General features: G+C 39.3%; 1 protein-coding gene across 3 annotated transcripts in view; it reads left to right on the top strand.

Moving 5' to 3' along the window:
• Positions 1-1,030: 1,030 nt before the first annotated feature.
• The window catches only part of PLPP1 (phospholipid phosphatase 1), a 92,321-nt gene continuing 76,135 nt past the window's right edge, over positions 1,031-17,216 (top strand). Inside the window, exon 1 of one of the 3 annotated variants that reach the window (XM_012775697.3) lies at positions 1,031-1,564. In XM_012775697.3, coding sequence (XP_012631151.1) covers positions 1,507-1,564 — 58 coding nt within the window. In that variant the 5' untranslated portion in view covers positions 1,031-1,506. Of the gene's footprint in view, positions 1,565-12,354; positions 12,850-17,216 lie in introns of those variants that run through there. The other 2 variants (XM_012775698.3, XM_012775695.3) reach the window with 2 other exon arrangements.

Below are 17,216 nucleotides of genomic sequence, written 5' to 3'. Positions count from 1 at the left end.
TTGTTAACATATGTAGAGGGTTTCACTCTATAAAGCAATGTTAATATTGTCTATTCTGGGCTTCACTGCTTCCTCTTGACTGGAACATAGAGCAAGCATTATTTTAACACCCCTGTTTTACAGATTTGGTGACTGAGATTACTAATCTGTTCTACGGTCCTCTTGGGAATGGGGCAGGGGAAGTGTTTGGTGCTGTTAAAGAAAAATTATTCCGAGACTTGTTAATCCACAATGAAGACTATTTAAGACTACTGCAATAGGGCTCATGACTATTACAACATGGGAGAGAAACTGAGCTCAACTCAGAATACAGCGAAGACAAGTGGAGATTTATAGCCAAGAAACAAGCAGTGTGTGTGTGTGTGTACGCGGGTGTGTGTGTCAGTGGATTGAAAATTTCTTAAAAAAGGACATCAAGGGCAGTGGGATTCTTACTAAAGGCAGGCCAAGGACTTCTACATCAGAGGTGGAGTATTAGAAATTTGATCAGGTATCAGATATCAAGGGTGATCAGATATTGAGGATAGATGACTTAGCATGATTCTTGTTAAAACTGGGCTCAGCCAGTACACAGGAAAGTCAATGTTGAGGCCTAGTCGAGAAGAGGGCTCAAAGGGACCTAACCAAAGATTAGTCAAGGGGAGAGTCTGTTACTGCCTACTCTGACCTTTCCCCCCCCTTAAACTCTGTGGTAAGAATCTGACCTCTTTTATTACCCGATAATGGAATAAAGTGGAAAATAAGGGGAGTGGCAGGCAGCCGGTGCTCCAGGTTTGTGAGGAAGGGGCCTACCTCTCCTTTGAAGGCAGCAATACCTAGCAGGTGGGGCTAAGGAGGCCGAGTGCCGGGACCACCTGAGAGGCGCAGGTCGGGAGCACAACACCCGGGCTCGTAACCGGAGGCGCCCTCGCGCCCCGCCCCGCAGCTCGGCCTGCGTCTGACTCCAGGACGAGCTCCGCAGGTCGGGCGGGGCGGGGCCGGCGGCGCTGGCAGCGCTGATTGGCTGCCCGTCCCGGCCTGGGGTTCTCCGACCCCGCCCCTGCTGTGCTCCTGCAGTCCGCGAGGCCGCGCGCTGGCCGGTCCCGCGCGGACCCGCGGGAGGGGCCGAAGCCCGTGTTCCTCCTCCCTACCGGTCCGCATCTTTAAAGCACGAGTGCGACGCCCCGCCTGTTGGAGAGGGCGCCGGGATCCGGACGGCGAGCAGCCGGGGCAGGCCGGGGCTGACCGACGAGGGCCTGAGGCGACAGAACCGCCGCGGCTGGCACGCGAGCGTCTGGGCCCTGACCGAGTGTTTGCGGGGGCTGTGAGGGGAGGGGTCCTGGGCGCCATTGCTGGCGGTGGGAGCACCCCCTGGTCCCAGGCTGCCCGCGGCTGCTCTCCTCCGGCCGGGAGGAGCCGTAGTTCGGGGCCGTCGCCAACCCCTGGCCCAGGCTGGAGAATCGAGGGCCTCGGCCGCCCGCCCGCAGCACAGTCCACCGCCCGCGCTGGGCAGCCCCGGCCAAGACCATGTTTGACAAGACGCGGCTGCCGTACGTGGCCCTGGATGTGCTCTGCGTGTTGCTGGGTACGTATGCGCCGTCGGCCCGAGGGGCGTGAGCGCGCGAGCCCGGGGTAGGGTGCGCATCGTTGCGGATGACTGTCCCCTGGGAGAGTCGCGGCGCCGCGGGCGGGCGTGGGGGGTGTGTGCCTGACGCGCGCGCAGCTGTGGGGCGAGACGCTGGGGCGACTTCCGCAGCTGGGGACCCCGCTTTGCAGCCTGCACCCCGGCTCCCGTGTGGCCGCCGCTGTCTGTCGCCCGCCGGTGCGCTGAGCCCAGCCCTGCTTGGACGCTGTTCAGTCCTCTGCGCTGCGTCCTTTGCTCCTGTCCTCTGTTTCCAATTCCATTCTAGCACAGCAGGGTGGGCTCCTACTGTCTCTACTGTAGAGTAGCCTGGTCACTGGCTCGTCAGGTTCAGTGGCGAAACCGGAGGTTCGAAGCTCTGGGGGTTGTCAGTAGCAGGCGCCAGTGCCTGGTTTATCTTACTGTGAGAAGCAGTTTAATTTTTCAGCTATAAAAGGCTAGAACGTTCCTAATTAGAAGGTGTTGCCAGGTTGTAAATTGTCAGGTTGCAAATGGGGGTAGGGATGCCAAGTTTCTGCCTATGGGTCTGGAGCAGCTTGCTCCTTTGGGAGCGGGGGGCGGTGATGTAGGGGACTCCAGACCTGTTTCCTTCTCTGCACAGACCTTGCCATGGTGTAGCTTTCCATCTCCTGTGACAGCCCCGCAAGGAGCTCTAGACATTCTTTGGCTGCAGCAGATTTGGCGCTGTCTTCCTAATTGGAAGAGTTCGGTTCTGGGGCTTCTGGTTGCCAGTTGCTCCTTTTTTTTTTTTTTTTTTTTTTTTTGACGAGAAAGAATTGGAATCATCTGGATAAGGGATAGGCACTGGAAGGAGTGGCTTTAACCTTTTTAAAATATGTATTGTGTAAGGCAGTTATGTTGTGAACTGTTTTTCCGTATGTTATGGAAAAAAAAAAAACCCAAGAAGACCTGCTGGACGTTTGGGCAGTGCTACTCATGTTTAAGTAATCAAAGTAGTAGTAGTATTGGCAAGTTCTCAGGGTAGGTGATCTGTGGCTTTAGCATCCTAGATGGAAGTCTGCATATAATGCTTCTCAGTGATCAGAAATTCCCCTATTTTTTATCCAGTAGTTCCTAAGTATTACACTCTCGTGCTGTAGGCTCTTGCAATTTTGTTGAATTCTTACAAAATCTGTTACCTGTTTTTTTTTTTTGGAAAAATTCCTTTTTGTTAGCTATGAAACATCTTCATCGTTTATCAAGACGCTTCTTGTGTACCTCCATAGTGAATTTTAGGAATCAAGTTTAGGAAAGGGGAACACAATTTTAGAATACTATCTTTATAAAAACACAAATAATCCTTTCAGATGTCAGGACATATTAATTACTATATTAAATATATTCAGATTTCTTCATTTGCAATGAAAAATTTACCTTTGGTAGAGATGTTAAATTAAAAAATATATTTATTTATGCTCAGTGGCAATAGAGCTTTGTTAAACTTCATTTATATTTTAGTGAAAGGAGAAGAAAATGTTAAATTAGAAGCAATTTTGGTAATTCTAATATATTAGATGTTATTTCCACCATTGCCACATTGTGTACTTTCAGAATTACATATCATCTTCCCCTTTTCCTAACTTGTGGGAATTATTAACTTAGAAAATAAAATTATGTTGTTTTATATAGGCCAAATACTGATTAGAAGGGATGAAATATAATACTGCTCTGAGGTAGGAAGCTGTAATTACACACAAAGCCATATGGTAGAATCTGTTTTTTAAAAATTCATGTATAATGGAGGAACCTATTAATATATGCAGTACAAATTTATAAATAATAGATTGTAGCCTATATTTTCAACATGATGCAGGTATCACATGATTATCCTATATAGTTTAGAGTAATTTTATTGCTTCATTGACCTGGCAGTTGTAGTAGTATGATGGCTCTCAAAAAGATAAAATTGTGTTTATGATTTTAAATGTCTTCAGTGGTTTTGGAAAAAGCTGCTTTGGGGACTTAAATACATTAAGTTTGACTTACAAAAAGACACTTAATCTATTTGAAACATTATATTTTATCTGTTTTCATATTATTGGAGTTTCTTTTAAAGTAATTTAGCATATTATCAAGTTAAGCCTAGAATTTCCTTTTCTTATATAGAAAGTGACTTATTTTACTAACTTATTTTAGTTGGATATATAAGATGATATTAGATTTAGCGGCATCAACTTTCCATTACAAATAGCAGTGAAGTGGTGCAGGAGATAAAAAACTTTTTCATGCTGACTTTTGGAAGACACATTTTTTTTGTTTTTTATAGCAAACTCACCTTTCTAGTGGAATCTGTCATACTGAATTTGGTTTTTATTCAATTTACTGACAGTGGGAGATTGGCAGTCTAAAATCATGGTAGTTCAAAGAGGGTTATCAACTTGATATTAACTTTTTCCTTTTTCTGTGGAGAAACTATAGGTAAGAGTTGACTATACCAACAAATAGATGATTAAGCACTTCATAAGTACAGGGTTATGTGAAAGTGATTCATAATTATAATGTGAATATGTTCCAGATTCTGTTAATGACCACTCCAGCATCATACAGTATATCCATTTTAATATGATGATGCTACATGAATGTGTTATACAGCTACTTTATAATTTTACTGACAGTGAAGTCTGTCGAAGTGGTCATGAAACATGCTCTGTGTGTGTGTGTTTCTACCTCTGGGTCATCTTTATCATCAGTGTAACATGAATTCCTCTATATACATGCTCAAATTATTAGCTGCTTTAGTGGCTTGGGTAAATCCTTGGAAAAAGAATGAGAATTTTGAGAGATAATGTGTATTTGATTCCTTTCTGAAATGAAGCATATAGTCTTGCCATCTTTCTCTGGCTCTTTTGATGACTGGTTCGATGATTCTAGGAAAGACTATACACGTCTGAACCTATAAGAAAAGCTGCTCTGCAGAGAATAGAGGTGGGCTGGTATGAAAGGGGCTATGTTTTAGCCCAGGGGTGGGGAACCTGAGGCCTTAAGGCCACATGTAGCCTTCTAGATCCTTAAGTGCGGCCTTTTGACTGAATACAAATTTTACAGAACAAATCTTTTTAATAAAAGGCTGCACTTAAGGATCTAGAAGGTCACATGTGGCTTTAAGGCCGCGGGTTCCCCGTGCCTGTTTAGTCCAATGGGTTAAATCATGTCCTGAATACAACTTATTAGATTTTAATTGCTAAGGGTCATTTCAGATTTTAGGCACCATAGTATTAGGCTGCCAGTTAATGGGTATTGAGACCATTAACTTATTCAGTGCATGTTGATTGAAGGCCAACTTTGTGCCTGGTACCATGTTTAGGTTCTAGGGTTGCAAAGATGAGTAAGATAGTCCCTGCCCTAAAGGAGCTCAGAGTCTAATGAGGGAGAAACAAATAAACAAGAGGTTATAATACATCATGTAACTGTGATAACAGAGGTTTGGAATAGGTGCCCTTTGAGCACAGAAAAGGGCCTTAGATTGCTTCATTATGGATAAATGGCTTGTTTACTCTTAGAGATGCAGAAATGTCATAAATTACTTGCAGTTACTCTTATAAACCTTTTTTCTTTCTCCAATTTGAGATAGGGCAGTAGGAAACCAAGTAAATACCTGTTTGTGACTTATTTGCAGGCAGTCTCAGGTTATCTAGATGATTTAAATGGAACTGACAAAACCTTTTTTCATGTATCGGTGTTTTGCTGTGTGACAGTCATTTAGACTACCTTTCTGTGTTGCATGTTCTCCATTTGCCTCTCCAGATCTTTTTACACTGTGTGCTCTGGGAAGCAATTTCTATAGGGCTACATCACTTGAGCCCTTCCTTTTTGGTTTCCAGTTGACTTTGCTCAGTGGGAGAGACATCAGCCTCCCTGGAAGAGCCAGTTCCCTCCTGCTAGACTTTGTGTTACCAGGGCTGTTCTATTTTGTGTGTTTTGTGAATAAGTTACAACCCCTATTCAGTGGCTCTCTCTGCCAGCCATTAATAGTTTCGGATCTTTCTCGGTTCTGGTAATCCTTCACTTGCTTCTTTATACCTGGTGATGATAATGGCTTTCTAATATTGCAAGCCTGGGGGTATGCCACCATCCTTTGGTGCTTTCCCTAAACCCTACCTATATACCTTTTGAAATGGTTCCTTCATTAAATTTTCTTGAATACTTAATTCGAGTGTGTTGTTTTTTGCCAGAACCTTGCCCAACTATGTCCAAAAACAGATTTGAGGTAGATTCCCTTTCTGCACTAGATACCAGTTGCAGCTGTCCTTACTAGCAGATGCAAACAGTAGCCCATGGGCACCCATGTTGGCTTTCTTGGGAGGGAAGGGGTTATGGTTCCCTTGGCATTTTCTAAATGTGGTATCACCATTATGCCAAATCAAAGTTAATATGTGTAGAGTAAAATTGGGCAGCAAAAACATTGGCAACCAATACTAGTTGGTTGTGGAATCCATGTTACTTGTTCTACACCAGTAATTATTTCAAATGCTATGTCATTGCCATAATGCTGACATTATTTTACTCCTTAAGGATTATCCCTAAGGAGTGGTCCTTTTCTTAAGCCCCAATCTGGGTCCCTTCCTTAAGGGGAAAAAAAGTCAAATATTTTGGAAAGATTCTCACTTGCTAAAAAGTATCCAGCATTTTGTGCCTTCTCTTTTCTCCTAGCATTTATTTGTTCATTCATTCGTTATTCAGCACATGTTTGTTAACTGGCTAGTAGGTGCTGGGCACTGTGTTAGGGACTGAATATAAAAATAAGTAAATAAATAAACAAATAAATAGAACATAGTGCCTATCCTGACTTGTCATTTCAGCTTTTGTTAACTTCTATTATATTATGGAAAGTTTTTTTGCTTCGGATGGGAGTTTACTGGTTTTGTGTCTCTGTTTTATTTAAATTTTCTCTTTGCTTCTAGTCAGAGAGGGAAGGAGTCTCAAAAAATGAACAAAAATTTGTCAAACTGGCATATTCTTGGGTCATACTGGAATCCTGTTGCAAAGATTTTTCTTTCTTTAATGGGTTGTTTGGAACAAAAGCAGAGGCTGGAGGAAATTGCTACTATTGGGCTCTAGTTGGTTTTAGTTAGTTGAGTTTTAACTTAAATTTACCTTACTTGGAATAGGGTATGGAAATGTTTAGAGAACTTTCCCCCTATAGATTTTATGAAATGTAAATTGTTCCTTTATATTCTCTTTGAATTACATCCTTTGGAAACTCATGGACATGCTATGAATCTTTATTAATCTCTTATTTAGTCATTTTTGGCTGAGCTCTACCAAGCTTTCCGATGTGTTACTCAGTTTGGGGAATTATTCTGATTCTTTTGGATAAGAAATTGAAATTTATATTGTTAATATTTACCTAATTAAAAAAAAGAAAAGTTGGCAGCAAAGTCACTAAACTGTCAGATTTTAAAGTGAACTGGTTAACATGTAGCTTCAGTTTTTATGGAAAGAAATTTGTAGTGTTAATTGTCTACTTCCTCCTAATTTAGGTTCCTTAATTCAGCATTTGGGATGGAAATATACAGTCTGTACAAGTTTATTAGGGATTATATAGATACTATCTTGTCTCTTATTTTCTTTTCAAAAAAGCATTTGCCATCCAGAGATAATGAATGGTGATTATAGGTAGCTTTCTTTTCTTTCCCTCTGTCCTCCTTTTTCCTTTTATCTTTTTCATTTTACTCCTTTCACCTCCTCCTCCTCGTCTTCCTTCAGCCTTATTGTTGTTTAGGTTTAAAGTCCAGTTGACTCAGGCAGTTTTTTTTTCTTAACTGAAACTTGTCTAAAATTGGGTATGACTTATTCTTTATAAACTATGGGTTTTTCTTTAATATATTAGACAGCATAGTCTAGTGATGGACTCTGGATTCAGATTCCAGCTGCTTCATTTACAAACTGTGTGACCTTGGGAAAGTTTCCTCTATATGCCTGTTTCCTTAGCTGTATAATGATGAAAGTACCTACCTTAGATTGTTGTCTTAAATGAGACTTAAATGAGTCAATATATAAAGTACTTAGAGAAGTGCCTTGCACTTAATATGCTTGATATGTTTGTCAAGTATAATAATCATTTATAATCCTCCCATCTATAACATAACAATTAGTAGAAATAATATCTACTACTTTTGTATTAAAAAGCATAAAAGTATTAAAAAGTATAGTAGAGATAAACTATTGTGTAATACCCCTCCATTTCCTCTCTCCCTCTAACCCTTGTTTTTCAAATATTTCTTTTGACATGTTAACCTGACATTATTTTTTATGTCGTGTGAGTGCAATGCTTTAAGATATTTGACTTTGAATCATTTTTGTTTATTTATTGAGCACACATTATGTGTGCTTAGTACAATGCTAGGAGCTGAAAATACCAGTGTAAAAAAAGTACCAGTAGAGATAAAAATACAAACTTTAAAACATTTCCTATGATTACTCACGGAATGTCTTTTTTTTTTTTTTTTGAGACAGAGTCTCACTCTGTTGCCTGGGCTAAAGTACCGTGGTGTCAGCCTCACTCAAAGCAACCTCAAACTCCTAGGCTCAAGCAATCCTTCTGCCTCAGCCTCCTGAATAGCTGGGACTACAGGCATGTGCCACCCTGCCCGGTATTTTTAGTTGGGCAATTAATTTCTTTCTATTTTTTTAGTAGAGTAAGAGTCTTAGTAGAGTAAGAGTAAGAGTAGAGTAAGTCTTGCTCTTGCTCAGGCTGGTTTTGAACTCCTGACCTTGAGCAATCCTCCCACCTCGGCCTACCAGAGTGCTAGGGTTACAGGCATGAGCCACCGCACTAGGCCTGGGAATGTCTTTAAAGCTTAGTGTTTTCTCAGTAATCTGTAAAAACCACACATATGATCTCCACATAGTGGTAATCCCAGCCATAGTGGAAATTGATCTTTATAGGTTTGTGGTAGAATGTAATTAAACAAATGGAAAAACTGTTACTTTATACAGTGATAAGTCCTGAATTTCAGCTTACTTCAGAAAGTAGAGTTAGGTACACTCTGGTCACTTTCACTGTTTTTATTGCCCAAGTCTTAGGAATGATTACTCCCTGTGTGAAAAACTAGAGTTAATATTCCTAAAACTTTTGAATGAACTTAATTGTACATCCTCGTTTGTATAAATTCCATTATTTGAATTCTTCTGTGCAGTTAGGCAGCAAAGAAAAACTATTGTGTATTACCCCTCCATTTTCTCTCTCCCTCTAACCCTTGTTTTTCAAATATTTTTTTTGACATATGTTAACCCGACATTGTTTTTTATGTCGTGTGAGTGCAATGTTTTAAAATACTTGACTTTGCATCATTTTTGTTTATTTATTGAGCACACATTTTGTGTGCTTAGTACAATGCTAGGAGTTGAAAATACCAGTGTAAAAAAACTAAGTTCTCTATACTGCTATATGACAATTAAAGATATTTGTAAAGGCTATGAGAGAATTAAAACAACCTTATAAGAGAGTGAAACTTTGGGGATAGCAATCTCAAGGGAGCCTTCTCTGAGGAGAGGATTTTTGAACAGAGAGATTGGACTTGAGATTTAAGGATGAAAATGAGTTGGTCATGAAGGAGCCTGGAGGAAGATTGCAAGCATAGCAAAGACCAGGTGTTGAAGGCCAAAGGAGGAAAGGGCATTTTATAACAGGAAAGAGAAGAGTATGGCTGGAATATGACATCCATTCATGGTATTTTTGATAGTGAATTTTGTAACTTTTATTTCTACACGTCAGAGTGAATAATAATAACTGACATTTATTTAGTGCTGTGTAGCCTTTGTGCAGCCTGTGCATTCTCTCAACAGCTTGCTCAGGGAGGGTAGCTTGATCATCTCCATTCAGTAGATGATGGAACTGAAGCCTAGGGTAGTCAGGAAACTCATGCAAGACAACCCAGCTAAGAGGTGGTATAATTTAGAACTGGGAGATGTATTTTTGAGGATTATAATTTTTGAATGCAGATTAACTACTCCAGATTTGGGAAAGATTGTAACAAATGGAGAGGGTGAGGAAGAAGGGATTGGGGGAATTAGTTGGCTATAAAAGCAATGATTATTTTAGGTGGCTTAATTGTTTTATGACTTCATCTTAATCCTGTTTAGTTATGATGTAGTTTCAGAGTCAATTTCCACTTACCATTTTGAGCATGTGCCTGCTGTCTAAAAAAGGCACTTTAATTTTTCATGTCTCAGACTCCTAATAAGAGTTAGCAATGAGATTATATCATACTGGAGGATGTAACTAATTTACCCTGTTCAGTAACGTGCCCATAGACTTTGTCTTCAAATAGCATAGCTGTTGTATACATTCCTTTCAAGTTTTCACAGGAAAGGAAGACCTTTGTCCTTCCCCTTATTTCGAGTGAATCATGTATATAGAGTTCAGAGTGACCTTTGGTAATGCATTCCAGCAGATATAGTTAGAACCTCGTGGTTAGTCCTTAGTTGTCACTGCTTGAAAATGTTTCCTGAGTCTTTTTCAGGGTGGGGTGTCTAGGAAAATGACATATAGGAAATGTGTAGCGGATGAGCTCTTTAGGTAATTGGCAGCTTGTTAAGCCAGGTTTTGCCTTGCCTTTGGTTCATTTGCGTCAGTAATGGGAGAGGTAGGTTTGCTGCTTAGGTACTAGAGAGGTAAATGAAAAGAGAAGCTATTATTTATTGAATGCCTAGAATGTGCCTTTGGTAAATGTTTTACATAAACTCTTGTAATCACAAAACTCTGTGAGGTATGTAGTATTAGCCTCATTTTATGCCCTACCTCTAGAGATAGAAAAATAGGTGGAAAAATAAAACAAAACCTATGGATCTCTAATAGAATCTCGCTTACTGTGACAGCTCGTAAGAAATAATACTGTATGATAAGTTATTAAGTGCCTGTCACGTCCTAACACTGAGATTACTAAGAATGAGTGAGATAAGGTCTTTATACCTAAGAAGTACACAGAACCTTGTAAGATGAGATAGGTATTCCTATCTTTATTTTAACACAATTTTTCCTAAGAACATTTTAAAATTTTATTTATTTGTTTATTTTAGAGACGGGGTCTCACTGTGTCACCCAGGCAGGAGGAGTGCAGTGGTACAATTATAGCTCACTGCAGCCTTGATCCCTGGGCTCAAGGGAGCCTCCTGCCTCAGTTTCCCCAGTAGATAGGCTATAGGCATGCACTACCATGCCCAGCCAGGAGATATATAGGGACTATAGGCATGCACTACCATGCCCCGCTAGGAGAGAGATATATAATATATGTGTGTGTGTGTGTGTGTGTGTGTGTGTGTGTGTGTGTGTGTTTGTGTGTTTATTTATTTTTAGATAGGGTTCCTCTATGTTGCCCAGGCTGGTCTTAAATTCCTGGCCTTCAGGGATCTTCCAGCCTCAGTCTCCTGAGTAGCTGGAATCACAGGTGTGAGCCACTGCTCCCAGGTCCCCTGAGATCATTGCTCTTATTTTATAGCAGAGATAACATAAACCTCTGGGAACATTACTTTTGGCTAGTGCTTGAATTCTGAAATAATTCCTGTAGATAGTTCAGAAGTTACCAATCCATCCGCATTACTAGGTGAAAACACCTAGTGCTTTGAAAGTGTGGCACATGGTAGGCATTCAAATATTTGCTATGTAAATGAAAAGGCAATATATTAGAGTCAGCTGTTCTTCTATGGTTTGAAGTCTAGCTCCATCTATTACTGTGTGACATTGGGCAGTTCATCTCAACTCTTTGAGTTTCCTCATTATCCATATTTCCTTCCTTCCTCATCCTCATTAGGAAAAATATGCTAATAGTGCCTTCCTCATAGTGCTGTGAAATTAGATGAGATAATGTATGAGTCAATGTGTGAAGTATTTAGCATAGTCCTGGCCCTCAGCTGGCACTCAAATGTTGCTTCTGCTGTTCTTATTATCATTATTAAGCTAATAAACCAATTTGGTACCACTAACACAGTCTGCTGTTTAAATATGATTTCATGTGCTGGTGACTTTTCTTTTGGAAAATTGTTTAGTGTAGTCCTAGCTATACTTTAAGCAGCATTGAAGTCAGAACCTAGTTTGTATCTCAGTTCCTAGTGCCCAGAACACTATGGGAAATGTTTTGATTATTTCTAACTGACTTCTTTCTGGAATCAGATATTTCAGATCTTCTGATTTACTTGTATGTGAGTAGTAGTCCCACAGCTCATGGGCAGGGTACTCAAATGAAGCTTCATGGTTGGAAAGAGCAAACTAGAAATAGAAGTAAACAAAGATGTGTGTGAGGTAGGAATGTCATGGTTTGGGTAGTCATAACTTCTCTTAGTATTCAGCTCCAAAAACATGAAGATTTTGTTTCTTGAATGTAAACTAGTTAAGAGCTAACTTAAAATACAGGTTGAATGAGCTAAACATACCAGTTCTCATCATAACTTCTTTTGATGAATAAGAATTCATCCTTTCTTTTTTTCTATAGAGTTTAAGAAATAGATGTGTATAATGATCACATCCATTTATAGTGTTCCCTGATTGTCCTAATTTTAAGTAATTGTCTTCTTCAGAAGGCAGCTTGTTAAATAGATGATTAAATGTAATAAAAATGTATATTTTTTTCCTTAAAAATTTTTAGGCACTTCTAAGAGAATATCCCAGTTTGCTTTGGAAAATACTCCTAGTATAGTTATGCAGTACAGCAGAGGGAAGTGATATTTTTTGTATTTTACTTTTTTTCAAAGGGTATGGATAAGAGAAAGGAGTTTTAAAAGTGCTTCTTTCCAAATATTGTCTCTGTCTGACCCAGTGGCTCAGTTGGAGAAAAAGTTTCTTAAATTGTGATGTTATCAAAACTTGTTAGGCGGGTTATGGATAATGCTCAACTTTATAGCTAGTGTGGTTATCTATACTTAAACTTACCTTATGTCCCACAGTATGAGTGAAGTTCTTAGTGCTGCCGTTAAATATAGTCTAATTATTAACCAAATCTATAAATAAATCAGTAATTACCTTTTATGAAGATAAGTTTTTTTCATGGACTTTTCCCTCTTCCTCAGGATTTGACATTGATTTTTCAGTGAGTGGGCAATTTGTGTAACTAACTTTATTTCAAGGGTTCAAAGTATGATCCAGTAGTAAAAGCATTTGGTTTGGAAGTCTGATTCTGGTCTTACGTCTACTACTGTGTGATCTCAAGGACAAGATCACATGGCTGCATTTATGGATATGGAAATTATAGTAAGAATAATGTCTGCTTTGGCTGTATCTGAGGATCGTAGTGGTAAGTGAACCTCATTTATTAAGGACAGTCAGTTGCTGCAGAGTATCTTGTAGCAGTTGACACCAGTGGACTCAGGGTAGGAAGACAAAGAGCACATGGTGTACAAAGGGCTATTTTGAGCAACTACAGCAGACTTGTTGGAGATCAATGATAAATCTAGCCTGGGTAAGAAGGGAGTGAGTGTTACTGTCAGCAGAAAATAGGAAAAAGTTGAAGACTGAAGTATTTATAATAAGAAGTAGAAATATAGGAAAATGGGCTCTGGTACAAAGTCATGAAGGCCCCCTGCTTAAGTTTCTTCTTTTGCCATACATAGGTAGACTACTTCGGTGACTAAGTGACTAATGAAATCTTGCAACTAGTTGGATATTCCTCTGTCAGCCATACTATGAGAAATGGTGACACATGCTACTTTGAGAAGCCAAAGCAGAATATAATTTGGTTAAATACACTGACCAAAGTCCCCCACAAAGGGGTATTTTCAGTTTTGAAAAATGATAAAGGTTAATATTTACCTACCATTTACTAAAACAACAGCAAAAACAAAGAAACCATAATTCTAACCTAACCTACTGAATATCAGGACCTGTCATCTGTATCAATAGCAGTTTGTCTTCTGATACTAGCAAAGTCTGTCACATTATTTTGGCAAATATCTTCTGACATAGAATCTTTTTTAACATTGTAATCCACTTGTGACATGCAGAATAATAAATAAGAGACACTTATTTTAATAGAGTGATTACATTATTTAAGATTGTATTTCTACTTTCCTCAGCACTAGTCTTGTAGTTTGTTACCCAGTTAATGATTAGAATGGTGAGACTTGAAAGTTGCTATGTAGCTGTAGCTGGCAGAATGATTTATTATTATCTAGGGCATTGGGATATAGCTATCATTGAAAAGGAATTTCACCTGCCCCATGGTGACCCAACACTAATTGAAAATATGTGTAGTAGGATTGAAATGCCCTAGCCAGAGTTGTAAGAAAATCTTGACAAAATTGTGTGCTATTTAAGAGCCATATTCTTTGTTTGCTAATAATTTAAAATGTACATTTAAAAGCACCAAACTATTCAATAGTCATGATTGATTATAAACTCAAGGGAGCTTCTGTAGTCCACAGGCCCTGATGTGAGCTTTCGTTAAATAAGTTTCATCTGATAAAAAGGGAGGCAAAAACAAGAGTGAGAAAAAGAAAATAAATGAAAAAAGTAAATATTTCTGGTTTCTCTGTTTTTGCCTTCCAAGAGGGGTTTAGGAGAGGATGAGGCTTCTTTGAGAGGAAGGAGGGTTAATCATGAAGGATGTGCTTCACAAGGTCTGAGATTCCTGCCCAGAAAAGAGATTGTGGTAGAGATTTTGATTTTCAGTTGGATTAAGTCTAGAGTCACATTTATAGTGATTTAAATTTCCTAAAGTAAAGACTTGTCCTTTGGGTTGGTCAATTAATTAGACCTATATTTAGGATTCACTAGGAAATGGCAGATCACTGGAAGAACTTTGTGATGGTTGTCCTTACTTCACATCCTCAGACTTTTCAGGATTAAGGATGAACCGTTGGATTTGGAAGACAGGGTAATTTGGTTGAATGTTTTGTAAGTTAGTCATAGTAAAAGTAGAGGAGTTTGAAATTTTGAACTGTCAAATGTATCAAAATCTGATTATGACAGAAATATTAAAGTTGATATGGGGATAACCATAGACATGGTTTAGTGAATTATCTGAATATAATTTAGGAAAAGGTGTTTATATTATATGACATAGACATATTAATACTTTCTATAATAACAGATGTAAATGGGTATGTTTTGAGTGGGCAAGAATTATATTAATATTTATGTAAGCTATAATTACCCAAAATAAGAAATGAACAGACTGTTGTGCCATTTTAAAGAGTTAGAATGCTAGGGTGACTCTTAACCTTGCAATGTCAGTAGAACTTTCTTAAAATATTTTGTATTTTATCAAGATACAACACAAATTTACCTTTATTTTTACTAATGTATAGACATTTGCAGAATTCTCTTGTGTTAATGGTATGCATAAAGGTTAAGAGTATGGACACTAGAAACATACTTAGTTCTGTTACCTACTGCTTGGGTAAGTCACCTACATTCACAACTTCATTTTCTTTATCTGAAAACTACTGGGTTTTCATCTGTACGTTCTCATTGGCATGTGGCCCAATGTCATTTTATAGTAGGCATTTGTTCCACAGATACTGAGTGCATCTTGCATGCCAGGCACTATCTTAGGAATGGAGATACAGATAATCATACGAATAAATATTAAAGATGGACCAATAAGTGTTAAGAAGGAGACGTATGGGTGCTATGATAGTTTATAATAAGGGGTATAATAAAGGATAATGGGGTAACTTTTTAAAATGATTATTTGGCTGGAGGGTATAACAGCAGATTAAAGCTAGGAAAGAATGGATTTAAGGAGAATAGTTAAGAGGCTGCTGAAGTAGTCCAAGTGAGATAGACTTAAGAGGTGCTAGTGGAAATGGAGAAAAGTTGATGCATTTGAGAGGTATTTGGGAGGTAAAATATACCTGCCTTGGTGACATGTTGAATCTGGAGCGTAGGAGAGAGAGAACTGTCAAGAATAGTGGCTCATGCCTGTAATTCTAGCTACTTGGGAGGCTGAGATAGGGGAATTGCTTGAAGCCAGGAGTTCCAGACCAGCTTGGGCAACATAGTGAAACCCTGTCTCTATTAAAAAAATAAAAAGTAATTCTGAAGTTTCTGACTTGTATAATTGGATGGATATTGGTTCCCATCAATTACTGAGGTAGAGAGTGTTAGGTGAGAGTCAGATTTGATTTGAAGGAGGGAGAGAGAGTTTGGTTTGGGGCATATAATGCCTTTGAAAGCCAGGCCCGGTGGCTCACGCTTGTAATTCTAGGATTTTGGGAGGCCAAGGCAGGAGGATCACTTGAGGCCAGGAGTTTGAGACCAGCCTAGGCAACATAATGAGACCCCATCTCTACTGGGGCGGGGGAAGAAGAAAAAGAAAAATCCTCCAGGAGTGGTGGCATGCACCTGTAACCCCAGCTATTGGGGAGGCTGAGGCAGGAGGATTCCTTGAGCCCATAAGTTTAAAGTTGCCCTGAGCTATGATGTTGCCACTGCATTCTAGCTCTGGCAACAGAGCAGGACTCTGTATCAAAAAAAATAAATAAATAAAAATAAACCTTTAAAAAATGCTTGTGAAATGTTTAATGCAGTGTCAAGTTCTCATTTGGATAAATGGCTCTAGAACTTGGAGGAATGATATGACTTTTGGGAGTCATTGGCATATTCGTGGTAATTGAAGTCATGAAAATTGATGAAATCCCAGGAAGAAGGTATAAAGTAAAAGGGAAGAAGATTTATTAATAGAACTGAGATTTGAGAAATGCTAACATTTTAGATTGGTTAGAGGAAATTAAGACTACCAAGACTGTGAAGCAGCACCTTCAAAACCAGGTGGGTATTTTTGGAAAGCCAAGTGGAGAGAGTGGTAACAATGTCTGCATTTTCCTGAAAGGTCAAGTAAGATAAAGACTGGAGAGTGTCCATTGGATTAGTTACACAAAGATCATTTATAACTTTATGTGAAGCCATTTCAATGGAGAGGTGGAAGCCAAACTGTAGTGGGCTGAGAAGTGGGTGGTAGGGCAAGAGTTGGAAATTGCTAGGTATAGATAATTATTTTAAAAAGTTGGACTGAGAAGGAAGAGTGTGGTAGTTTATGGGGAAGACACCCAAATATTGACCGAATGAATAAGTGTGCATTATGAAACTCCTTGAGAAAATAACAAGCACAGGCTAGCAGGATCATTTCTGAGGTAGAAGAGAGGGAGATCTTTTAGGGGTATCAGCTGCAACACTAATAGTTTGGGATCATAGTTTGTCATGGTTACCCGTGATATGTGCTGGATTGGGGAAGAATGATCTTGCCTGACAGAAGAATGTCATTTTTATTTATTTATTTTTATTTTTTTTTTATTTGGGCATATTATGGGGGTACAGATTTTAAGGTTTCAATAAATGCCCATTCTCCCCCTCCCCCCACAAGTCTGAGTCTCCATCATGACCATCCCCCAGATGGTGCACATCTCACTCATTATGTATGTATATACCCGCCCCCCTCCCACCTGCCCAATACCCTATTACTGTAGTACCTATGTGACCACTTAGGTGCTGTTCAGTTAATACCAATTTGCTGGTGAGTATATGTGGTGTTTGTTTTTCCATTCTTGGGAAACTTCACTTAATAGTATGGGTTCCAGCTCTAACCAGGAAAATATGAGATGTGCTATGTCACCATTGTTTCTTAGAGCTGAATAGTACTCCATGGTATACATATACCACATT

Source organism: Microcebus murinus, chromosome 11 (genome assembly GCF_040939455.1).
Source record: "Microcebus murinus isolate Inina chromosome 11, M.murinus_Inina_mat1.0, whole genome shotgun sequence".
NCBI classification, from domain to species: Eukaryota; Metazoa; Chordata; class Mammalia; order Primates; family Cheirogaleidae; genus Microcebus; species Microcebus murinus.
The sequence above is the reverse complement of the archived record's forward strand: the minus strand, read 5'-3'. Positions and strand labels throughout refer to the sequence as shown.